At 43.7% G+C, this 26770-nt stretch overlaps 1 protein-coding gene across 2 annotated transcripts in view; it reads right to left on the bottom strand.

Annotated features, from left to right (window-relative positions):
* Positions 1-26770, bottom strand: part of SNX8 (sorting nexin 8) — a 33230-nt gene that overhangs the window by 4472 nt on the left and 1988 nt on the right. For both annotated transcript variants that reach the window (XM_032794101.2, XM_032794098.2), the window contains exons 2-10: positions 12681-12871; positions 10570-10687; positions 6760-6881; positions 5935-6015; positions 4700-4860; positions 3909-4041; positions 2724-2792; positions 1725-1874; positions 1088-1237 (exon numbers count right to left, since the gene is read on the bottom strand). In XM_032794101.2, coding sequence (XP_032649992.1) covers positions 1088-1237; positions 1725-1874; positions 2724-2792; positions 3909-4041; positions 4700-4860; positions 5935-6015; positions 6760-6881; positions 10570-10687; positions 12681-12821 — 1125 coding nt within the window. In that variant the 5' untranslated portion in view covers positions 12822-12871. The remainder of the gene's footprint in view (positions 1-1087; positions 1238-1724; positions 1875-2723; positions 2793-3908; positions 4042-4699; positions 4861-5934; positions 6016-6759; positions 6882-10569; positions 10688-12680; positions 12872-26770) is intronic.

Here is a 26770-nt window from a genome sequence, read left to right as displayed (position 1 = left end):
GCACACTCAAAGGTCTGAGTTCATGGCAGCGCTAAGCTGTGTTGGTGGTTGGTCAAAAGCCAATGCATTTGCAGAAATGTTATATGGAAAATCAGTAAGTCCAGAGCACCTCTCCAAACTGGTGCTCTAATGCAGCTCTCTAAAGATTCTGTCATCCTTACCAAAATAGGCAGGCAGGGAAGAGACAAAGTTTTGAAGGCTTGGTTAGAGCCCTCCACTGAAACTGTTTCCCCTAACACACATTTCCATGAAGCAATGCATGGAAAGAAGTCTGAAACTATGAAATGCCGAATGCTTTATTTAAACACATAACAAGACACCTTGTTAGAGCAGGGGGTGGCGGGGACAGAAGCGGGGAACTTTTTGACCTGAGGGCCACATCTGGGTATGGAAATTGTATGGCAGGCCATGAACGAAGAGCTGTGATGACAATGTTTTTTTTTTTAAATCCAAAAAGACACGCTGTGCCAGGACGTAGCCACAGGTGGGTCTGGGTGGGCCGTGGTCCACACACTTATCATCCAGGGCAGGTCCACCCCATCACTTGCCCCACTCCACCACCCACTGCTCCAGCTGGGGCGCGGGGTCAGGGGCTTGCCCCACTCCCCCTGCCAGCCCACGCTCCTGCTGGGGAGCAGGATCAGGATGCCGGAGCAGAGCAAGCCCCAAACTCTGCTCCCTAGCCAGAGTGGGGCAATAAAGCTCGAGGGCCGGATTAAAAGCTCTGATGGGCCAGATGCAGCCCATGTGCTGTAGCTTGTCATCCCTGTGTTAGAAATATATAGAAAGAAAAAGAACCTGTTTAACACAAAGCAAAAAAGCAAATCCATGTAGCAAATATACAGCATCCGCAATTGAATAACCCAGCACTCCACAGATGATTATCTCAGACAGCTCCAAAGCTAAAGTCACCCTGGGAAGTGCAGGGACTGGAAAAAATACACACACACACACTTACACTTCCCCTGGGTTTGTCAGCGCCACCTTTCAAAGGACAGCCCCACTCTTTAAGAAAGAGGGAAAAACAAACAGCTCAAATACGTATTTTCAACTGGGGAAAGGGAGGCAAGATGACTGAAGAACTTACCTCTTTATGGCCCTGGATCTGGGAGTTGACAAAAGCTCCCAAGATGTGGGAAGTGAGAGGCAGGTAGATATGGATTAGCTGTGTCTCCTGGTGCAGGCAGTACAAAGAAAAGTAATTCCGCAGCTCCATGGTCATGATGGCATTCTCTTGCTGAGAGACCAAAAACCCAGTTAACCTCATTGCCCAGAAGGGTGGTGCAAGAGCAGCCGGAAGAAATGCATCATCCTCAGTGTCCACTCACACCAGCAGAGCGCAAGTTCTCCTCTCTACCCTTTAACTCAAGCACTTACCAAAAATCAAAAACACAGTCCTGTGCCCATTTTGCTTGGCAGCAACTGGAGAGGTCACATAGCGAGCACTTTCCACCATGCAGACTGTGCATTTCTGTGCCTCCTACAGGCAGCTATATTGGACCACCTTGTTTTTGACACCAAACACCAGCAGTAAGTGTCAGTAGAACAAATGCATTGTCCTTACAGAACTGCTATTAATTTGAATAAAACTAAGATCCATGGGTGACCCTTTCTGCCTGTTCCAAAAACACTGATAAGCCACATTATGGCAGTATTAGGAAGAGGTTTCCATCCAACACACATGCTACCCATTACTCCCACACACACAGAAACATCTGCCCTACCTCCACAATTCGTGACTCCAGCTGTTCCACGGACTCTGGCTCCTTGTTCTGCACAGTGGCACTCATCATCTGCTTCTTCATCATGCTGTACTTGTGCAAAGCTCGCTGGTGTTTGTGCAGTACTCCCTTCTCATGCCTCTCACACAGATCCTTCAGGAAGAAGGGAAACAACTAGTACTCACCCCATATCAGAGCCTAGATACAGGCAAGCAAGCCATGGGAGAGGGTGGGGAAAAGAGAACATGCACATCTGGGAGGTACACAGCTGAGGGCATGAAAGGTGTCCCATGAAACTTCTAAACTGTGGAGTATTTCAAATAAAGCTAATAAAAAAAAAAAAAAAAAAAAAAAAGAGAACCAGAACTGCTCCGAGCCAAAACAGAGGGTACAGCAGGTGATCTGAAACTGCATCTCTGTCAATGTGCCTTGAACTTTACCAACACCAAACTTCCTGTCTGTGTATCCCTTTTCAATATTAAACATTGCTAATTAACCTTGGGTTAGCTTGCAGTGCCCTGCTATTCCAATCCTGGACAGGGCCGCTCTTCAGGAAGGCTGCCAACTGTGTTGAACAGTATTTAGATACTTTTTGCAGGGTGTCCATGAAGGAGTAGGCTGAGATCATAAAACTCATTTCACTTGTAATTGAACTAACGTCTTGACATGTAAAAGGCAGGTCCACTAATTCATTCTCTTTCCCTGCCCCCCAAATAGCTGACTTATTAAAAAGATTAGCGGATTCCTATAAGTGAAGCAGATGGATATCTTCAACTCCTTGCAAGGTCTGGTGTCCATAAAACTTTTCATGATCCAAGAGCAGATCAGAGCTAGCCAAGGGTGAGAATCACTCCCCTCACTCTACATGATGCCTCTGAACTGACTGTTTGCCTCTGAACTGACTGTCCAGCCAGTTTTCCATTCACTTGGTGTTACACCCTCTAAAAAGCACAAAACTGTTCTAAACAACTGTCTCACTGGCAGAGAAACAGCAGCACTCACTTTATAGGACTGGAGTAAATCCAGGAAAAGGTTCAGCTTCTCCACCACATCACACTCTTCCTGTTTTCCCTAGAAAACAAGAGACAAGTACATTTCATTTAAGCCTGGCAAGAGCTCACATCACAGCTCCTCAAACCCACCCAGTATGTTGACCCTCCACAGTAATCTCCAGGACACACCAGTCACAATGGGATCTTAAGCTTGGACAGCACAAAGATCTTAAGCTTGGACAGCAGGATGAACACAGAACTAACTGGAGTAGGAACAGCATTCGGATTGCCTGATCACTGCAACAAGAAGTTGGCATCAAGAGTCCTCTGAGGCTTTCCATGCAGCTCTGTCTGGAACCCCTGTACTCATAGAATCCACCAGGTTTTCATCTTCCCTCCTTAAGACACATTTATTCCAGGTGACCTATAAACACCAACACTTCCTCCTTAGAAGACATAATGGAACAAAAAGCAGAGCTCACAAGCTAAACTTCAGCACTTGCCTGTTTGTTTCTTATGCCCCTTTTCCTTTCCTATGTCTGGTGTCACCAATATGGCTCTCTAGAACTTGGGCTCCTTGGTGCAGGAAACTGATTTTATTCCTCTGTGAAGCACCCAGAACATCTTTAGCAGCATGAAGTGATGGTTGCAATGAAGAGAAACTATCACTCATTTTTCTGGATTGTCATGTGCTCGTGTTATGCATCATCACATCGTGCCGTTTCAACAGCAATAAGACCTCTTGTGTTCTGTCTGAATGAGTTTCATGTAGTGTTTAACAAGCGGTGAAGGTCACAGCTGGATACAGAAACAGGTTTTGCTGGACTATATTCACCATATGATCTTAGCCAGGCAGAGCGCAGTATTCTTGAACAGCTTGGAACAGTCACTATTTACTTTATTCTTTAAGCCTGTTTAAAAGGTCCGTCCCCCGCCCCCCCCACTTTCCCCTCCTCATTGAACACCTTTGAGTTTTTTAATTCCACCAGTCAGAACACGTAGCCCAGTAGCATACCTGGCCAGCTGGACATGGCTTTAGACTGACGCCTGCATAGCTGCTAAGAAAGGGGGAATAATTTCCGGGGCACCCATGCCTAGAAGGCCTTTGAATCAAGAGGTGACACTAGGCAAAACACACCTCTCTCAGTGCAGCAATTGGGATTATATAGGAGAAGAAAATGGCAAAGGAACTCACCTGCTGTACAGCCTTATCGGCCAACAGCGCAAATTCGACAGACAAGCCTTTCAAGGCCTGTTTCAGAGTCCCCCACGTGCTATTGTTCAGAGCAGCCCAGGAGGGAAGTGGTGTAGTGTCTGAGCCCAAAGCACTGGGAGAGGAAAGAAGAGGCAGGGAGTCAGATCCCACTAAGCAGCTAGGTTGGTCTGATGATTTACCCATCCCAGCAGTTACTGGAAGTTCCCCCTCAAAAGTCACTAGTAGGCTCAGGGGAATAGAGTCCCCTAGGAATCAGCTGGCAATAAGTTTATATCTATTCCCCAAGAAGGGTCAAGTTAGCAGCAAAGTGCAGTGATAGCAGGTTGGGACATGTATATGTGGGTGAGTGTATACACACACACACACACACACACACACAGAGAAAATGAAAGGAACTGTGCACTAGCAAGCCCGTTAGTGTTTTCAATTTAAAACAAAAATGTGGAGTGTGTGAACATATACAGCATGTAAAAGGATCTATGAATGTGCACGACCACACACCCACGTACTTGGGGGCTGTACCATTTCATGCAAATGTAAATCAGATCCAGAATGTCAATGCTGTTTTCTCTCCCTTACCCTGGGGAACACACCCACTATGTCTTCTTCTCTCTGCAACAGGAAAAAGTGAACCTGGTTTGTGCCATGCGTCTTCAGAAATACATGCCTCATCCCCATAGACATTCTGCTGGTACACCTCTTGCTCTCTTTAAAACTCAAGACCATTCACAGAAGTGTGCTCTAGAGGGAGTCCTCACACCCTAATCTACCTTAGTTCCTTTCCAAATATGAGAAGATCTGAGGCATTATCAATGGCTCGGGAAGCTATTCTTTCCGCACGGTCCCGCAGTTTGTAGAAGCTGTTGTAGATGTTTCGGATAAGCTCTCGACTGGCAGCAAATTGGGCCTGGATGTCGGCTGGAAGGAAGTCCTGAGGCAGCAAAAAAAAGCTTAGTAATGGACTCAATTGCATGATAAGTCACAAAGAGAGAGATTACGAGTATTAACTTGGTGATACTGAAAATGATTTTATGCTCTGAGAGGAGCCATTGAAAATGGCATTATGATGTTCCAGGCCTATCAGTGACTCCAGGTCAGAACTCTTAACTGCAGCCCTGCAAACTTAGCAAGGTATTACAAGCTGGGTTGAGCTGCTTCTGGCTTGTACCTCATCAGTTAAAGATTGTGCAACCAGAGCTTAGTTAACAATTCCACTGGTGACGCATGGGCCACAATAGGATCCACCTCAGTCTCTCATAGCTGACATCAGTAAAAGTTTGAATAGTCCCTAGTGTCAAGCACTGTGAATAATACACACATAGGGGGCAGGACTGCTGAGTAATAAAGGGACCATCTTTATTATTAATTTGTATTGTGACAGCATTTAGGAGCCCAGTCACAGACCAGTGCCCCATTATGCTAGGTGCTGTAAAGGCCTTATTTAAAAAAAACCAAAATCCATAAGCAACATTTAACCCTTCACTGGCTGCTGTATTTTCCCCTCACCCCAGGGTGAACTTCCATAAAAGCAAGCAACTCAGGGGAGCAGTGATGTCAGGTTCAGCAAGCAAGATACACAACTAGGGTACAGCAACCTTCCCCAAACAAACAAACTATGGTGAGATTCAGAGCTTCTCTCATAGACATAGAGGGGTTGTGACACAAAGGAATAGCAAGCAACAGGATGAACGTTCAAACTGTGTAGGCTATTTATAGTTACTGAAAGAATGTGCATTTGGACAAAAAGACTCCTCTCACACTAATTTTGTACCATTTTACTCAGCAGATCCAGGCTGGACGTTCTGGGCCTGGATATAACCAACTATATATTTTGTGATGAAGAAAACAGAAGATCAAGTCAAAAGAAGGTCCCTTACAGTTCTCTGTGGAAATTGTTCCTTTCCTCTTCAACGATAGCCCCTCTCTTTTACCCAACAGATACAAGACCTTGTGCACATGGGCTACCAGGATTAAGATTGCAATTATGCACCAAAAAGAAAAATACCTTGGCCCTGGGGGCTAGTTGGCAAATCATGAACTCGTCTCCCACTCCTTGGACCAACTCCCTCAGCTTGTTCTGCACATCCTGGAAAAGCAAAAGAAACCAACCAACCAATTTAACCCATCTGGCAATTCTCACATTAACGATAACAGGCAATTTTAATCCTGTTAAAACCTAGGCCGCCTCATGCACTAAAGCAACAATCCACAGTTGATGGTTGCTTTTATTACACACAGAAAGGGTCTACCTTTTCATGGCATTTAACCCTTCCTCCTGGAGGGAAAAAAATCAACTTCTCATGCCAAAACAGCACAGAAAAAAAGTGATTTCATATACTGAGCCCATTTGTAGGCCGTGACCCATCTCTCTCTATGAATTTCCAACTCCTGTATCACCCCCTTCCTCTAAAATTTAAACAAATACAAATGTTAATCCTCCACCTCAAATGCTGCATTCGTCTGAGGAGAAAGTTCTTCCGGTGCTAAAAGTCTGCATTAGGAGATTCAGAAGTCCTAGAACAACAACATTTCTTAGCTCTCCCCTGGTCAAATACCTTTCTGGGGAGCATCAGAGATAAGGAGCAGTGTGACATATATTGCCACAGGAAAGGGCATTATTTTCAAGAGATCGTGCCTACAGCATTGCAGAGATGACACATCTCACTGTCCAGTAGCAGAGGTACCTAGCATGGACGATATGCTCCACTAGCCCCTTGTAGCCAGGATCACAATTGTGGGGATGTGCAGACAATAGGCAGCTCTAAACTCGGTAACTGTTTCCCAGTGCATAGGAGGATATGCAAACGCATCATCACCAACAAGTACTCACCGAGCCACTAAAGGAGAGAAAGAGCTTCAGGAGCACGTCTTCTGAGAAAGGGGGATGTCGAGCCACCAGATTAATGAAACGTTTCAGAGCCCGCCGCCTAGACTCTATGAATTCTCGGTCAGCTACAAGAGGGAACACTACGTTAGTGTTAATGTATCAGGTATTGCAACAGGCTCAGAAAGAGGCAAAGGCAGCATCAAGTCCAACTGCTCCCTTGCATTTACATCTGCAGCAAAACCCAAGAACAGTACTACCTGTGCCTTCTGGCAGCTCCATGCAACAGGTCTGCTGGGTTCACTGGTCTAGCCATTGATTAGCAGAACACTGCAAACCCCCACTCCCTCAAATGGTTTGTTACAGCTGGTCTTAAGTTCCACAAACCCTTCTGCACCTATTTACCTCAACAGGACTACCCGGGTGAGTCAAGTTAAGCACATGTGAATTTGCAGGATTGGAGCCTTAGGTTGCAAGTTCTTGTGTACAGTTATGTCTACACTAGCACTTTTGTCAGTCAGGTGTGTGAAAACACACACTCCTGACCGACCCGTAAGTTTCACCAACAGAAGCGCCGATGTGGACGGCGTTATGCTGGCGAGAGAGCGACTCTCGCTGGCATAGCTACCGCCGCTCATTGCGGGTGGTACCGCCACTCTTTGCTGTCTGTTTAATAAATCCTATTATGCTGACAGGAGAGCTCTCTCCCCCTGGCAAAGAGCGGCAACATGGGAGATCTTACAGCAGTGCATCTGCCACCGCTGCAAAGTCTATAGTGGAGACATAGCCGGAGTTTCTCTTCCTTTATTTTTATGCTGCGTCTGGCACAATGGGATTCTTATCCTGTGTGGCGCATCTGGGCACTACTGCAATACAGATAATTTTTATAAGCACCAGCTACAAATTCTGGTCCAATGACAAGTAAATCATCCCATATCTTTAATAGATGATGTACAAAGCAAAATTAACATTTGTACCCTTTTTTGCTCCTTTACGTTGTGGAAAGATGGCTTCAAAATATTTCCCCCAGAAGTTCCTTTGCCCCATACATTGTTTGGGTTGGGATTTTTTTCTTTGTTTTGCTTTGGTGTGTTGTGTTTTGTTGTGCTTTGGTGTTGATTTGTTTGTTTTGTTAAAACTGGTTTTCCTCTTTTCTGTGGAAGACTTTGCTGAGACCTCTGAAGGACAATTCACAATAAACTAAACCCTAAAGTGAAGTTCTCCGAGATCTTAATTGTCAGGCTACAAGAAGTTCAGCAACTCATCCTCTCGCAAATGAGAGGGGCTCGGATTTCAGACTACTGTCATGTCCTTATCCAGGTAATTCAATCATCATGCTAAAAAAAGTCTTTCAGGAAGAAGTGAAGGCCAGAGCTGATATTTGTAAAGTTAAAAACAAAACAAAGAAGTAGCAACTTTTTATTTTTTTAAGGGCGAAGAAAGGGTTGCAAAGAAAACCATCCAGCCTTCTAAGTACACAAATAGCCTAGTGACCCCACACCACAACTTATTAGAATTGTCCCTTGCAACATTTTCACATCATAAAGGGACAAGTGAAGGACATCACAGTCTTTTGCCTCCCAGTTCAACTTGAACTTGAGTTTGTTGGCCATCATCAGTCCTGTAATGATCCTTAACTTCCAAGTGATTTTCAGTTGCTCGAGTCACAAGTCCACTAAAACCTTGTGCTCTGCAATTCTGCTTCCCTGTTTTAATAATCTAACTAGACATAGCCACCCACTAATAACATGCAGTGAAACAGCAATTACCAGGATGAATTTTAACAGTAGTTCTGTTTCTTGTAAAGTTTTCTAGGTCATCAGGACTTACTACCATGCATGGAAAGACAAACTCAAGTCAAAGGGCATGGAAGGGAAGGAGAGAGTGGTGAAACTCTGCTATGTTCCAATTGCTTCCATCTAGTGGCTGCTGTCACTCCCTTTCTTTATGGCTCATACACAACCCTGGAGAGAACTAGCAACAAGGAGATTTTTTTTAAAAAGGAAAAATTAAGATGGGGGGAAAAAAATCAGAAGGCAAATTACTTCCTAAATGTGAGATCTGTTGGAGTACAGAATAGTCTCCCATGAGAAGTGATGGAAGTGCCAACATGTGGATTATTTAGAAACACACAGAATAAAGGAGTGGAAGATACACAGTAGAGAATAATCCAGTACTAATATGAGGCTGGAAAACAATAACTTCATAGATGTTTTGCATCTCTGACTTCTATGATATCTGTATCACTGATAAATACTCTTAAATAAAATAATCAGCAGTGAAATAGTGCTGACATTCAGTATTGTTGCCATTAGTTATTGTTAGGTTTAAGTGTCAGCTCTCCACTAATATTAACAGGAGCAGGTCACTCTTCTCACAGGTATTGTTTCAGGCAGTAGGTCTTCAAATTCTCACAGACTGCACTGCATTAGATGATATTCAATAATTATCTTTGAAACCTCAAGAGAGTTATATTTTTTTTTAAAAACCCACGCCCCTGACATCTTACATTCTGCAAAGATTGACAACACTACCAGAGTAGCTCTAGTATTATCATTCTGCCTGTTATGGTTCACTTTAAACCCTGCGCCAGAACTATTCACTAATTTCTGATTCTTCTTTTTCTATGGCATAATGTGGACTCCTTAAATTAAATGAATAATTTATTGTGAAATGTTAAGCTTGGCAATATGGGCAGAAGACAAGATAGTGAAAGGCTTGTTCTTTAGCAGATAAAGCAGAAGCAAAACAAAACTGTATAAAAGACTTATGTAATGTATTAAATAATAAAAATAAAACTAAATAAACAGTGTCAAGATTTCAGACTAGAGAAAAATGTATCCAAAGTAGCTTTGATGTGTAATCAAGCTTGGAGTATTTCACTATGCACAAGTACATTGTAACCATAAGAATATGAAGGAAATGACAGTCTGATTCCAAACCCATCATTCATCTTTTTAGTTTCTATTTTGATTCTATATAACTAGACAATCTGTTTTTAAAGCAGAACAAGAAAAAAGCTACTCCTGAGATAGGTGATTTTTGTAAGAGAAGAACAAGAATCTTTCTGATAGGAATATACCTTTTATATATGGACAGTTACTTTATTCATGAGGCCAATATTGGTATAGAAAGGTTTCCGGGAGAGATGACACAGCCTGGAGAAGCTATTTACTTACAGTCTCCGTGCTTGTAAATAAAGGCCATAAGCTTGAACAAAGAAAAGTTGGAATAAGCCACACTCTCAGGGATGTGAACATCTTTTATACACTAATTTCTCCTGGGGTGTTTAAACCTTTTCATATGCAAATAATTTTCCCCACTTTCCATCTCTATGGTTCTCCCACCACAGAAGAGAGAAGGGGTATCTAAAGCATCTTTCATACTCAGAGCACTTCACGAAGCAATGTGCTACAGCACATATTGCAACTGCTTAATGGTACAGTAGCCATTCTGCGTCAGCACCACTGACACTATAACCTACTTTACTGGGGAAGAAAGAGCTGAAACTCTACCCTGTTCTAGGTCTATCCCTCACTCTAGCACTAGCCTTACTCTTTTCATGAATGCCATAGGATTTTCAACTTATACTTGGAGAGTCAGCAGTGGAACTTTACATTAATGTCTTATCTGAAAAGGACTTCCAACAATGCAGTGCTGGCCTCCCCAAGGTATGCACTACACTGGCAGCACTGCTTTTTGAACCAGAGAACAACAAATGCTATGGATTCTTAGAGACACATGCATTCTTGACTGCATTCTCATGAACACATTCATACCAGAGCCCATCCAGTCACTAGGAAGACCCAGGTTTACCTCCCAGCATTCTCTTTGGAGGAAGTGCAGGCACCATACGATATGGGAACTTCTGAAGCAGCATCTCCTGGAATACCACAAAGTCATTGTATCGCCTGTACACAGAGCACTTGAAGCGCTGCAAGAGAGAAAGAAACCTCACAACATTCAGGCAGCAACAATAGCAGCATTTCAGTGAAGTTAAAGCCACATGTGGGACTTAAGAGAGTGGCTGGTACATTTCTTGGATTTGCAGACCACTTACTTTAAGTTAACAGTTTAAAAAAAGAAAAAAAAGAGTCACTCAGAACCCTCAGCCACCTCTCAGTTATGCACTTGGATGGCTTAATATACATTGGATATCTTGCTGGTGGGTTAGGTCCCTTTGGGAACAAGAGTTTCAGCAAAGGGTACATTTCAAATTCCGTTCACACAAAACATGGGGCAAAGACATTTTATAAAGGAAAGAGGAGATGTCTTTTGTGGGTTACTGGAAGGAGGTGATAGATATCCCTAAACTTGCTGTGATTCCACATAATTCCTCCACCAAACCAGTGTCTCTTCTGCATCACACAAAGACAAAGGAACAAAACAATTGCAATGAGCACCCTATCATCATAAAGGAGCATTTCAATGTTGATGTACTGCAGTCACGATTCCAGTTCCTGGTAACATCCACCAAACCAGGTGTAATGCCAGGGGAAACAAAATAGCTTTAAGCAAACATAATTCTCAGCCCTCCAAAACCGAGTTGTTTGACCTTTTTCAATGAGTCATGCAGCAGAATGAGGAGAAAGTGGAGAACTGTTGTGGGCAGGGGCGGCTCTAGCTTTTTGCCAGCAGCGCGCCTGTGGGAGGTCCTCGGTCCCTGCAGCTTTGGTGTACCCACCGCCGAATTCTGACTGTTGCCCTCGCAGGGACCAGCTTGGAGCACTGTGCCTGGAGCCGCCATTGACTGTAGGATTCCTAGAACAACTTGAAAGTTCTTTATAACCTTAGTTTCAAGATTTTTGCATTTCTGATGTCAGGTGCAGGAATGAACAGTGAGAACACCCAGGTTTTGGAGATTAATTTGAGTACAAAATGAGTGATGTAGCACATAAAGAAAGACACTTGAAAGGCACGTTGGCAAGTCATTTAAAAAACACATTTGGCTGATGGAATAGCATGTTGAAAAGACTAAATGTCATCAGATCAATCCACATTACATTTGCATCGTACACTGCTAGTTTTTATTGCAGAGCTGTGCAATTTCAGAAATAACCCAAAGGGACAAATAACTGGAGCATAATGGATACAGCTCTTAGGGCTTCCTCATATCCGATCTGCAGTCAGCAGTCTGATTTGTTCTTGCATATCTGAGCTGGTGCCCAAGGTGCAGCTACTGCCTCTTTATGAAGAATCTCATTACACAGAAAAGAGAACTGTTGGAAGAATGATGGTTCAGGGAATTGGTAATGGGATAAGAAGTCTCTCAAAGCTGTGATCCAAAGGTGACTCTAGCTAAGGACAGTAGTCACTGAAAATTGCTACAACACTATCAGACAGTTCCTTCTTTGGTGACCTATGTGGAGTGAGCTGGTGCTCTTGGGCCAGTTCTTATGGGACGGATAGCCTCATCAAAAGAAAAACCACCTCATCACAAAAGACACTAATGAGAAGTCTCACAAAGGGGATAAAAACTGAATGGGACATAGAAACCGAACTCCCCTCTTGCTCCAAAGGTGGTCCCTACAGTAAGGATTGGGGATGTGAATTGGGAGTGCCATGGGAGAACCTGCATTGCTGCTGGCTGTGCCGTATGTGCATTCATAGACAGTCTAGTCTTCAAGTAAGTTTGGTAGCTACACTCTAGTCCTCAGAAGATGTCCATTCACCTTACAAAACAGCAACAGTGTTTGTAGTCCCTGCTTTGGAGAGGCCCAGTATTGGAAAAGCAGAGGTTAGGATTAAGCTGCAGTGGCAAAACTGTAAAAGATACCTACATGAATGCCTGACTCAAACCAGCATCACCAATACATTGAACAGATTCAAAAAAAGAGTATCTGGCTTTTGAATAAAGGTTAAACAATTACATGGAAACTCCTACAGGAACACGTTTTCCCACAGACACCAGTGTTCTCCCACATTACCTTGCTGGAAACTTCATACTCCACATGTTTCAGAAAGAGGCCCTTCTTCTCAGGTATAAGTTCCACCTGCACAGTGTCCTTGCTCAACAGCTCTTGTAGGGTGTGGGAGAGCAGCAGCGGGTTTCCCTGGGGTGTCTGCATTAGCAGCTGTTCCGGATCCTTTGGCTCAATTACTGGAGGCTTTACCAAGTCTAAAAGAAAGAAGAGAAAATTGCAGATTTTGAAAGAAAAACTGAGTGAAAGGAGTCGTCGTCTTAAAATATCCTGTTCCTCCGCTATGTCCTCTCATAGCACCTCAACACAAGTCAGAAGAGCAGCCAAGGCACTCCTTCCACAAGAGGCTCTGCCCATTTAACTACCTCTCCCACTCTTAGCATACTTGGTACCTCCCTCTCCACAACACCCTGAGCATCGCCTATTACACTTAGTCATGAAACCAGCTCTGCTTCTCTGTTACAGGCCAGATTTGTCCTGTGAATCAGCTATGAGGCCTGCATTTCCTGTCTGTGCAGCTCCCACCACAGCAGAATCTGCCAAGCTAAGTGAATACCTCGCTCAGCACTCTTGGATCCTGTCTAGAACAAATTGTGGAAGGAAAGAAACTGTTATTTTAAACTGCAGAGTAGGAATTAATATATTACTTTCACACATCCTTAGAACAGAAGTGGGCAAACTGTGGCCCATGAGACCCTCTTGCCCGGCCCCAAGCTCCCGAGCCAGGAGGCTAGTCCCCAGACCCTCCCCTGCAGCCTCAAGCATGCCATACCACAGGCACAATGCTCTGGGCAGCCAGGCAGCGCAGTTGCAGAGCCACGGCCTGACCCGGTGCTCTGGGCGGCACGGCTGTAGCGCTGCCAGCCACCAGCACTCCAGGCAGCATGGTAAGGGGTCAGGGAGTGTGGGGGTTGGATAGAGGGCAGGGTGGTCAGGGGGTGGGGGTGTGGATAGGCGTCAGGGCGGTCAGAGGGCAGGGAACAAGGGGGTTGAATGGGGGTAGGGGGTCAGGGAGGGTTGGATGGGGTGGCAGAGAGCAGTCGGAGCAGGGATTCCAGGGATGGTCAGGGGACAGGGAGAAGGGGTGGTTGGATGGGGCAAGAGTCCCGGGGGAGCCATCAGGGGTCAGATAGGAGGCGGGAGCCGGGCCACGCCTTGCTGTCTGGGGAGACACAGCCTCCCCTAACCAGCCCTCCAGACAATTTTGGAAAAACTCGATGTGGCCCTCAGGCCAAAAAGTTTGCTTGTCCCTGCCTTAGAAAGAAAGAAGGCACTTCACTTGACAGAACTTAATTAATCTCTATGATAGTATAGTGGCGTATGTGAATTAATTAGCTCCATTAATAACTTTAGCACCTCCATGCACTGAAGCTCCAGACAAGAGGCTTCTTGAATAGGGCAGCCAACTGGGCAAATTTTCACTCAGAGCAAGCTCTGGATAAGATTCCAACTTCACGTATCAAGAGTCATGCATCCTAGGTGGTGAGGCTTCTTACAATGAAATCAAGCACCCACTGTGCAGCTTGGACAGACAGGTTCCCCCACAATTCTAAGCAATACATTATCAGTGACTCAGAATGGCTCTGAAATACAGACCACTTCCTGAGGGAACAACCTAATACAGAAAGGGGGTGATAATCTGGGGTACTCCCTTACTAGACATACTGCAGCTCAGCTACACACCTTGACTTTACTGCATAATTACACATACTATGCAACAGGTAACTTCATATAAGTGCTTCCCAGATCACGGGAAAGAGATTCCTTTCCTGTTTCCAATCCCACTGTAAAGGGAAGCTATAACCATGCTATCCTTCCAAGCAGGCAGGAGCTGGACCACCTGGCTGAACTGTGCTAAACATCTGTGAGAAGAAAAGATCTGGCTGGTTTAGGATCAATAGATGTTAACATCCTCCAGTGACATAAGAGAGGCTTCAAGCAATAGCTCAACAGAAGGGCCCAGAATAGGGTATAACACTAGAGTATGGAAAAGGAAATTCATTCATAGAAGGCAGAATCAAAGATTCCTTTGCTTAACCTGAAAGCCCTGTCCTTATGATAAGGTTTTACATCCTGTTTGCTGTAAGCCCAGATAAAGCAGAAAACTAGTCCATCTGCAATTCCACTGACACACTGCTTCAGGACATAGAGATCAGGCAGTTTGTTCAGTTTTCCACAGATATTTAACTTTTGTTAAATAAAGCAAACCAAATCCAGGACAAATGACCATACCCCACAAGTCTAGTTAGTCGTCAGATTCCTGTTAATGTGATTCAAAGAAGTGAGCCTTGAAACCTCAGCATTGCTCAGGATAACAAATCACCTGGCAACTGCCTATATAATAGCTTCTAGAAGATTTACATGCCAGTAATTTGGAAGAAATCAGTGCAATCTGATTTCATGTTAATATTGTTTACTCCTGGATGACATTGCAACTTATCTGTCCTTCCAGCCAAGAGACAGATGCTACAAAGGCTTCTACTAGACTAGGAAAGAGGGAAGGAGAGGCAGACAACAGTGAGGTCAGGACAAAGGTAGTGAGGTAAAAGGCAGGTTCTTTAATGCAGTAGAAGAAGCCTCCCCCACTTCATCTTTGATAGGGCAGCACTTCAATCAACAGTACCCAACAGACACAAATCATCCCATAATGTTAAAATCAATCCACAGAATTCACATTCCTACAACCAGAAGAGCCCCTGAAAGAGATGATTTCTCCTTTCCTAATCCAACACCAAGAGGGATTTTAAATTACTGACTTGGTTGCCTTCTTAGGAGGTGTACAATTTGGGGCCATAGCTTCTTTCACAGAGATGCTGTCTCATCAAGGGGACTAATCACTAGTTAGATCAGCTTCAGAAGCTCTTTGAGTGTAAAAGGCTGGGTATTTCTTCTCCTTCCACACCCTACAGGCCCTCTGAGCCATCCAAGCTTCTCTCCTAACCACTCTTCAGCAACTTCAGCCACTTCTGACTTCAGGCCTTCTTCCATGCTGCCTCAGACATCTGTAGCAACCTTCTGAAGCACACCAAACTCAGCACCACCACCAAAAGCCTTCTGAATATCCACCTATTCCCATGAAGCATTCTAGCAATAGTGACCATACTGGGACAGGTTGAGTTTGTTCTCTTGATTTGTACCCTCTCATGCATTTAGCCTGGAAACTCCCTGGGACACAGACCGGTTTTCTATTTGGCAGAGTTCTCCCAGTGCAGTATACACAGGCAGCACCATTTACATAAGAAATACCCTAATGCTTGTTCCAAATTACAGAGTAAGAAGGCCTCACGCAAGGGCATGCTTAAAGTAACTGTCTCCAGGTGCAGAATATAGCATTTCAGCCCTTGTCCTACGGTAAGTGGATTCTCCATCTCTTGATGGAGATTGGATGCCTTTCTGAAACATATCCTTTAGCCAAACACAAATTAATACATGGATAACTGGCTGAAATTTAGTAGCCTATGATACACAGGGCAATGAGACTAGATGATCTAATGGTCCTTTCTGGTAATAAAAATCTGTGAATCTATAAAAACATGCAACTGAACATCCCATTGTGGAGAGGACTTATCTTATCCCCACCTCATACCTAAACCCAATTCACAGAGAGTACCCTTTTCCACCCTCAGGTTGTTTAATAACTTATTTCACGAGTAGACTCAGGGCTAGCTGAGCACCTCACATAGAACTCCATGGTTCTCTGTGCTGTCATGTGAGTAACTCACGTTCAGAGGAAGAAAGACAGGAAAACAATCTTCTAACCAGGGACTGGTTAAAATGTGATCCACCCATTTCCGGAGAGGACAGGGTCAACCAACACTAATGTAAAACCCCCTCCTCTGTATGCCAGTATTCACTCCCCATCACCCTACTTGCTGACATATAAAATAAAGTAAAAATTCCACAATAAGACACTTGCACTCCTCCAAACCAGAGGTTCAGCAAGAAATGGCAATCCTTAGAAACAGACAGGAGGGGAAAGATAGGCATCCAAAATTTGAGGACCACAGGGGAAAAGAACCGGCAGGAGGAATCTTGAATCCTCCAACATTTAGCTGTTACCCTCAGAACGCTGGCATGAATCCACCCAAATTAATGTTCAGAGCAACCCTATGAAAATTATTCAGCTTCCAAAGGGTTAATAATGTGAATGTCCTTAGATTCCTTATGAGGTTTAGCGATCACACTGCACGCTCGGGGAAAAAAATGCAGAATGAAAGCCCATCTTGAGGATCTCTGCCAGACATGTGTTACCCATCACAATTTTAGCATGCTACTCCTAAAACCTGCAATACTCTTCCTGACTTCATCTATTATCAAGCACCCCCTTATTTTCCTAGTCCCCGCCTAACACCCACCTCTTCAAAGAATCCCTTCTCCTTATCAATGATCCCCAGACCCAATCTCTCCTGAAATGTTTTGTAGCTTGTTTAAATTGCAAGACTGTTGATGCATGCATGTCTATGCATGCATGCATCAATTATGATAATACACATTTGTGTGTGTGGTAACTAGGGCTGTTGATTAATCGCAGTTAACTCATTCAATAACTAAAAAAATTAATAATGATTACAAATTTTAATCACAGTTCATTGCGGTTTTAATGGCACTGTTAAACAACAGCATACCAATTGAAATTTATTCAATATTTTGGATGTTTTTTCTACATTTTCATATATATTGTATTCTGTATTGTAATTGAAATTGGTGTATATTATTTTTTATTACAAATATTTGCACTGTAAAAATGATAAACAAAAGAAATAGTATTTTTCAATTCATCTCATACAAATACTGCACTGCAATCTCTTCTGGTGAAAGTGCAACTTACAAATGTAGATTTTTTTTGGTTACATAACTGCACTCAAAAACAAAACAATGTAAAACTTCAGAGACTGCAGTTTCACTTAGTCCTACTTCTTGTTCAGCCAATCGCTAAGACAAACAAGTTTGTTTGCATTTATAGGAAATAATGCTGCCCTCTTCCTATTTACAATGTCACCAGAAAGTGAGAACAGGCATGTGCATTGGCACTTGTAGCCGGCACTGCAAGGTATTTATGTGCCAGATTTGCTACAAATATTCATATGCCCTTCATGCTTCAGCCACCTTCAGAAGACATGTTCCTGCTGATATGCTTGTTAAAAAAAAAAAAAAGTGTTAATTAAATTTGTGATGAACTTCTTGGGAGAACTAGTATGTTCCTTTGCTCTATTTTACCCACATTCTGCCATATATTTCATGTATTATGCAGTCTCGGATGATGACTAGCACGTTTTCATTTTAGAACAACTTTCACTGCAGATGTACAAAACGCAAAGGAAGGTACCTCAGGTTCCCTGAAATTCTCTAAAGATAGCTACAGTACTCACCCAAGGTTTAAGAATCTAAAGTGCCTTCAAAATCTGAGAGGGACAAGGTGTGGAGCATGTTTTCAGAAACTCTTAGAAAAAGCAACACTCCGAGGAAACTACAGAACCCAAACCACCAAAAAGGAAAATCAACCTTCTGCTGATGCAGCTGACTCAGATAACAAAAATGAACATGCATCAGTCTGCACTGCTTGGATTGTTATCAAGCAGAACCCAGAATGGGTGAGTCAGCATGGACATCTCCCCTGGAATGGGGTTGAAGCATGAGAGGGACATATGACTTTTATGCATCTGCACAGCATATCCATTATACCGACTACGACATCAGTGCATGAGAATGGCCATCGTTCGCTTCAGAGCTGCATTGTAAGAAAGCAGAAGCACGGGTCCGTAATCTGTCCTGCATTTGTAAATCTTCTAACAATTGTTTGTCTGAGCGATTGGCTGAACAAGAAGTATACGTGCTAGTGGACCTGCAGGCTCTAAAATTTACATTGTTTTATTTTTGAATGCAGTTATTTTTGTAACATAAATTCTACATTTGTAGTTCAAACTTCTTTCGATAAAGAAGATTGCACTATAGCTACATATGTACTCATTGGTGAACTAGGTGAGAGAAATAAATACTATTCTTTGGCTCTTGTTTTTTTTTTACAGTGCAATAATACTAAAAAAAAATATAAATATAAGTACTTGTACACCTGTTAATCTATGTGGGTACTGAAATCAATGATTTTGAAAAGTTAGGGAAAACATCCACAAAAACTTTAAATAATGGTATTCTTATTAACAGTGCAATTAATTTTTTTTTTTTCTCACTGACAGTCCTAACTCTGTATTACAATTAATTTGTTCAAAAAAAATCAGCATGATATAATACAACGGGGTGACCAAGCAGGTTAACTGCGACTTGTGGACTGTGTTTCTCTGCACTCCAACAAGTGCCACGTCAGAGAACACAAAAGCATGTAATTCAGACAGCGCATGCCACTATTTTGGGGGAAAAAAACTACTACTAGGGAAAATTAGTATTAACCTAAAGAATAAAACACACTCTAAAGCTGTTCAACATTTTCACTCTACTGACCAACAGAGAACGCAGCTAGGACAAAACCAGGTTTCTGGCTAGACTAGTAATAATGGCGTGTGAATTCCTGGTATGAGAATGCTGCATTCAGCACTGATAGAGAGTTAAAATACCCGCCCTTCGAATAATAATACTATTAACCCTTTCTGTTATGATGCCTGTATAGAAACGCACAGTACACCTGTGAAAACATTCCTTTGATTCAGCAGACCACGTAGTAGTACGGTCATAATAATAGGATGGTATATATTGACAGAGAGATACAGTATGATGCTCATGACAGCACTAGTGAAGAGAGTGTTAGTAACAAACAGAGGAATTTAGCTACCTTCTGCAATCTATCCCCTTTACTAGAAAACTCAAAGGAAGCAGGCTCTTTTTGCACTCTTATGTCAAGAGAATGCAATATGGGTGATTTTTAAGTTTAAAATATAGTCATGGTGTTACAGGCATAAGTCCCATATCTGACTCTATGTCCAAAATATGGGGTGCCTGCATGAACCTGCCAGGCTGTTAACTTACATTAGATTCTGGATTAGCGGCTTGCACCAGCCAGGATTCACAGGTGCCTGGCTCGCTCTGGTTCTCCCCAAACCTTCGTCTGTGGGAACCCCAAGACTCGTAGACTCGCCCGGTCTCACAACAAGGCAAATCAACCCCCACCCCCTTACGTTCTCTTTTACTTTCCTCCCAGGCTTCCACCGTCCCTGGATGACCCTGGAGAGATCACCCGCTTCAATCCTGGAACGCGAAACCCAGAGAGAGATCAGGTGTCTCTTCTCACCCTCCACCTCAGAGTCCCTGCAAAATGCAAGCTTTGTTAAACCTCTAACACAAAGAGATTTTCTTTCCCCGTACTGCTCTTCTTAGTCATCCTGGAACGGCGCAATCGCATCCTCACGACCCCATCCAAAGGCTTCCCTGGAGCTGCGACTCTATTCCCTATTGAGCCCCAACTAGGTAAAAAAATCCGCATACAGTCTTAAAAACGGAAGCTTCGGCTCGTATAGAAAGATACAGGAAAAAACACGACATCTAACCAATGGTCTCTGTATCAACGTATCGATGAGAGCCCGGTGACAATATAGCAGTGTATGATTTAAAGCAAAAAACATGAGATAAACGGCTCCTTATCCAAAATGAAATTACAATTTAAAACATTCCAGCAACTACACACATGTAATACAAAAAAAAAAAACAATTATAAGCCCTATTGTCTTTCTACCTTTGTACTTACAACTTGGAAACAGAAGATTAGAAAGCCTGGAGATAGAGTGATCCCCTCAGAGACTAGAGAGCAACGGACAGAGAACAAAGGACCCACACCCAAAACTTCCCTTCCTTGAGATTTGAAAAATCCGGTTTCCTGATTGGTCCTCTGGTCAGGTTTCAGTTCTCTGCTTGTAAGCCCTTTGCAGGTGAAAGAACATTAACCCTTAACTATCTGTTTATGACACATGGGTACCATCCATCCATTGCAGTAATGGCAAGTCATTGATAAATTCCTGCATGCATGCCCCTAGTTCAACAAGACAGGAAGACTCTCAGTTTGCACTCTCTATAACTGGTCATCCATAGGATCACAAGACCTGCAAGTCCATATTGTGCAGATTTCACCTGCCAGTACAGGTCTCTTTGCTACACTACATCAATTTTGTATGCATGCATGTATGCACATTTACTTTAAAAAGAGGAAGGTCTGTCTAGTGCAGCGATCGGCAACCTTTGGCACACAGCCCGTCAGGGAAAGCCACTGGCAGGCCAGGACTGTTTGTTTACCTGCAGCGTCCGCAGGTAATGTGCTGCCGAGGGATGTGCTGGCCACCACTTCTCACAGCCTCCAATGGCCTGGAATGGTGAACTATGGCCAGCAGGAGCTGCGATCGGCCAAACCTGCGGGTGCTGCAGGTAAACAAACAGTCCCAGCCTGCAGCAGATTTCCATGACGGGCCTGGTGCCAAAGGCTGACAATCCCTGGTCTAGTGGTTAAGGCACAGGACATAGAATCAAGGGGTAGAAGTTTTATTCCTGGTCAAGTTCTGTCAAGTCAAGCTCTCCAAACTTTATTATCCCCATTTTACAGATGGATAAAAACTAACAACTCCCTACCTCACTAGTGGGTTTTGAGGCTGAATTAATTGATGGTTTTAAAGGGCTCAGGCATCCAGTATAAGGTGCCATAGTAGTTATTATGTTAGCAACAGCAGATTTCCTACAAGAAGACAAAAAATGTTCTGGAAGCAACAAAGCTAACCCTTCAGGAAGGGAAGCTGAAATTTCCTCATCACTATCACAGGTCAGAGCCTCAGGGAGAAGAGGTGGCTTCACATCTCAAAAGAGGGAAGCCAGAGCTGTACATTTATGCTTTGGGAGACCTCAGATTTCCCCTTGGCAAAAATAGATGTTTCAGTTACATTTCTGAGCCAGGAGCATTGAAACAATAACATAAGTATCATTCATCAGCATTTCCCTTTCCCTTCCACCAAAACCTCAGGAGTTACAGATTAAACATATAATCTATTTACTATATCAGTTAACCCCCTCAATCCCCTCATCTCTTAATTCCCCGCTTTTCTTGTCCATACCAACCTTTCTTGAACATCTGGCTTGTCCCCCAACTGAAAATTCAATTTGTTTACCTTCCCTCATCTTATGTTGAAAGGTCTTGCATAGTTTGAAATCTCAAAGAGAAAACAGTAACTCTAAAAGTGTGTTGTAAGGAAGCCCTTCCTTTCCCCATCATGGGGCCTAGGATGCTTTTGATACTCAGCTGTAAAGAGTTTTTCTTGTTTTTAAATCTCCTGTAAATTCATCTGATCTACCAGGGCAAGACCCAGGAGAATCCAGTCCACTTTGTCCAGGAGAGTCTTCTATTTACTATGCAGGTCTGTGTTCAACATGAAAGAGAAGGCATTCTTCTGACCAGGTTCAAAGTAAGCTATCCATTAGGTTTCCCTTCAGCTGTAACTTCTGTTAGCTGAGGGCTCGTGAATTATACTATATTTGCTCCTCCCTTCTTGCCAACATACAGCTGCCTGCAACCTCCACCCCACACCGGCCTTCCACACACCCAAAAAGGACACCTATTCAATTCCATAATAGATCATTACAAAGCATTATGATGTGGGGACTAGAAAGATCTTGCTCTTCACTTTTCATGTCTGTCCAACCCAAGCATTCCTGGTGACGATCTTTTAGTCTCAAGCATGTGTCTTGGAGCTTCAGCACTTGCAAGGGCTGCTCCAGCCTTCACTTCTGATTCTGTGGATCAGGCAGGGAGTTAATGGCACCACTCAAAACATTCGAGTACTATGTTACCTGAAGACTGTTTAATAAAATAATGACAATTAGCATTTCTACAGCACCTTTCAGTCACAGACTTCAAAATGCTTCACAAAAAAAGATAAGTATCATTATCACCATTTTACAGAAGGGAAACCTGTGTCCAAATTAAATTATTTGTCTAATCTCACACAGTGATTGTGTGTGAGAAGAAGGAATTGATCCCAAGCCTCCTGAGTCCCAGCCTTGTGTCAACCATGCTACTTGTTCGCCAAGTGATTTTCCAAGTCTCGATAAGACAAGGAGTCCTTATACTGTACACAGAGCACATGCCATCCACAAACTAGGCAGAAGATCACAGTCCCAATGTGCAGCTACAATAATCCAAATAATAATAATAATTAAGTGAGATACAGCTTCAAACTGGAGAAATAGCAGGATTATAGGAAAAAATCCATTGAGGAATATTCGCACTGACTACAGAGAGAGCAAAGTCATGGCCAGTGCAGATTTCAATCCTCAATTCAAGATCAATAAACTGTTGCTCTTAACATACGGGTGTGACAAGAGATAAAAAGGAAACAGTAACTGAAACAAAGCTTAGCCCCCTAAACTCAAAAGATAACCTGAGCTTAATGACTAGGCGTGTAACTGCTGTCCAAAAGACTTTCCTGTTTGAAGATGGTTTTCAGGAAGTCACCAGCCACAGCAGCCTTGCTAGAATCCCCCAGCAAGATGAAACTGCATTAGGTACATTTCATGAGAAGTTCTAACGTTAGAAACTGTTAAGCTTCTGCAGTCCCCCTGCCTTATTTACTCAGGCCTGAAGAACCTCATCCAAAGGAAACAACTATCCTGCTCTATCATTTTTTTCCTCCCTTGCACATGAAGCAGCTATCTAAGAGGAAAACTAGGGAAAAGTATTTTAACTATAGATTTATCATGCAGTAAAACAAATGCATTGGCAAAAGACCAGTTTGGTGACAACACCAATTAAACCAATCTCTCATCTCCCTTCCAAATATTATTGAAGAGTAGAATTCCTAGCCAATGCATTTACAGACCTTATGTTCAGAACTGAAAGCTTCAGGGGGAGGTGGGACTGCAAATTCCACTTGCCTGCAACCAGTACAATTCTCTCCTCTCTGGTGCACAAGGTCTGCACAGACAGTTAAAGATTTACCACTAGAGAAAAATAAACAGCTGGAATTAGCAGTGCACTTGGCTTTCAGGACTAGCCATAATAATCATCAGCTCCAAACAGCTGCAGTACAGGCATAAACAACCAAAAAGTTTATTTACTAGTGCCAGCTATTTTCTGAAAGAGTGACTGCATCAATAATATGTTACTTTTTAACCTTCTATAATTAGATTCTGTTAAAAAGTACCTTTCATTCTAGGGACAAAGAAAGGCAAATAGATTAGTAGTCCACCTGTCCCACTACAGAAAATCCATCAATAGCCGGTCTGAAGCCTCACTATTGTAGAGAAGAGAAGACTTTGGCCTTCCTAGAGCATAAGCAGCCATGTAAACTGTGGTGGTTTACGGAAGAGGAGCTCAACCGTCTCAGACTAAAACAGGGACCATAAAACCCACACCACAATGCTAGAGATAAAAGTAACCTTGCAAGTTCATCCAGTCTACCCTCCCTTCCACAGCCAAGGCTTCCTTCACTAAAACCCAATAAGGATTCACTCCCACAGTTTACAATACAATATTTTTCAAAGTAAGACCAATGAAGATGAGCAAGTCAGTCAGTTACAGAAGTACTAGACAGAAAATCAGATTAGAAACAGGCTATGCCAAAACCCCATCACTGTTTCATCATTATAAGCCTCCTAAAGCAGCCAGATCAGAACTTTTCACAATAGACACAGCTAACCAAGCCTGCTCTCTGGTACTATAGAACACCATCTCACACAGACACTTCTTCTAATCTCTTACACTGATCCTTGGCAGCAACAGCCCAGATTTATTTTACAAACATGAGCAAGGGGGAGAAATGCAGTAACCCCATATCTGTAGGGTTAACAAAAGGACGCACATACCTGATGCTGGAAGCAATCCTACCAAACTTATTATTTCTTTCATGCATAAAACCTACTTACTTTTTGTTAACTCTACCTTTGCGTGTTGTCAAGCGGACACAAAACACTACCCACAGAACAATAATTAGTGATCAGCTGTCTGAAGCTGCTGTAATTAACTGTATCTCTCTTTCCTCCCTCAAAGATAAAATTGGCAGAAAAGTGTCCTTCTGCAATTGATATCTGATTAATATCCAATAGATCAGCTTTCAGGGGGGCGTACCCTGCCTTTCAGAGAGATGGAGATGATCATACCACTGTCCCTCCCCCCCCATCTTTAATTACCAGGAGACTAGTGAATTAAAAAAACATATATTAAAAATAAATAAGACACATCAGAAGCTCCCTCCCTTTCTCATTGCATAACCAACACTGGCAGAAAGTGCTGCAAGTTTCACCCAAGGTCATGATCTTAAGAGCAGCTCCCAATGCTGAAGTTTTAAGAAAATGCAGCTGAATGTCTTTTTCAAGTTAGGATTTATTTTTGGCTTGCGTCAATTGGGAAAGGAGAAATGTTCCACATCGTGGAGAGTCTGCCCAGACTGTCTATGATGACAGTACCTAGCAGACTGCATCATAAATTTCACCAAGTGTTTAAAGTGTCACAGAATCCACTTACATAGCCAAAGTAAAACAAAACACTAATAAGTATTCATTTTAGCAGCTATGGAAGTGTCCGCTCTATAACTCCCAGTGAGAGTGTTTCACAGTTTGCTAGACTATTCAGTTTTCAGATTAAATTATGGAGAAGAGAACCATTAAAAATGTATCCACATCTTTAACAAATGCAAATAGTGCCCTGAACATACTGCAATCTTGTTCACAATTCATTCAGTATAAAAAACATTTGATTTTGCCATCCATTAACTCTCTCTACCCTCCAGTGGTAACAGCTTCCCTTACAGGCAGGCACCAACCTCAGCCAAGATACATGAGTTCACTACTAGCTCTCTCCCTACACAAGGAGGCAGGTTAAACACAAGATGAGAATGGACTCGATTCATACCTGAGGTCAAAACCTTGGAAAGACTAGTTCAGTAAACCAGGTACTAACAGAGCCCATGATCCACAGAGCCACTGGGCAAGTCAGTTTGCCTCTTTGTGGCTTGGTCATCACCGAAATATGGGGAGGGCACATCAATACCCCTCAGCCCAAGTCCCTGGGGAATGGAACTGGCTGAGGCATCTCTGTGAGTCTAGTTCTCTTTGGAAATGGGTGGAGTGGGGCAGCCCTGGTACATGCCACCACATGGCCCTCGCCCAGCTCTCCTGAGTGAGAGGCAGCTCTTACATGCCTCCTCCTCAGCATTTTGTCAGGGGTGAGGGCAGGGGAGAAGGCAGCCCTGACAAACACCCTCCCCTGCCTAACTCATCTGGCAAGGTGGGGAGGAGCAAGGCATCCCTGATGCTCCCAGTTAAACTGAAAGAGAAAGACAGCCCTGAAACCTGCCACCACCTATGTCCATCTCCCAGTTGGTGGAGAGAAGGAAGAGACAGCCCTGACACTCCCTCCTCCTCTATCCGGCTCCCTTGGGTGGGGAAGAGACAGGGCCAGATTTACACCTTGCATGCCCCTTAGCACAGCATCTTCAGCATTGTCATCCCCCAGCTGATCGTCTTCTTGCACACAGTTTGAGAGAGGTAAGGCACCCCTAAAATGCCAGTGACCTTAGCGCATGCCTACTGTGCCTAATTGGAAACCTGGGGAAAAAGACCCCGACACCCCCTCCCCCTGCGCCCAGCTCCCTTGAGTGGGGGGAAGAAAGACCCTGACACCCCATCCTCCCCTGCCCAGAACCCTTCAGTGGGGGAAGAGGTGCCGAGACAGCCCTGACACATGCTATCCTCCTGCACCCTGCTCTCTTAGTTGGTGGTGGGGAAGACAGACCCCGACACCCCCTCCTCCTGCGCCCAGCTCCCTTGGGTGGTGGTATGGAAGACAGACCCTGACACCCCTACCCCTCTAGACCCAAGGGAGCCGGGCACCGGAGGAGGGGTGTCAGGGTCTGTCTTCCCCACCACCACCCAAGGGAGCTGGGCGCAGGAGGAGGGGGTGTCAGGGTCTGTCTCTCTTCCCTCCTTGACCCAAGGGAGCTGGGCGCCAGAGGAAGAGAGAGACAGACCCTGACACCCCCTCCTCCTGCGCCCAGCTCCCTTGGGTGGTGGTGGGGAAGACAGACCCTGACACCCCTCCTCCGGTGCCCGGCTCCCTTGGGTCTAGAGGGGTAGGGGTGTCAGGGTCTGTCTTCCATACCACCACCCAAGGGAGC

The sequence above is a fragment of the Chelonoidis abingdonii genome, chromosome 9 (genome assembly GCF_003597395.2).
Source record: "Chelonoidis abingdonii isolate Lonesome George chromosome 9, CheloAbing_2.0, whole genome shotgun sequence".
NCBI classification, from domain to species: domain Eukaryota; kingdom Metazoa; phylum Chordata; order Testudines; family Testudinidae; genus Chelonoidis; species Chelonoidis abingdonii.
The sequence above is the reverse complement of the archived record's forward strand: the minus strand, read 5'-3'. Positions and strand labels throughout refer to the sequence as shown.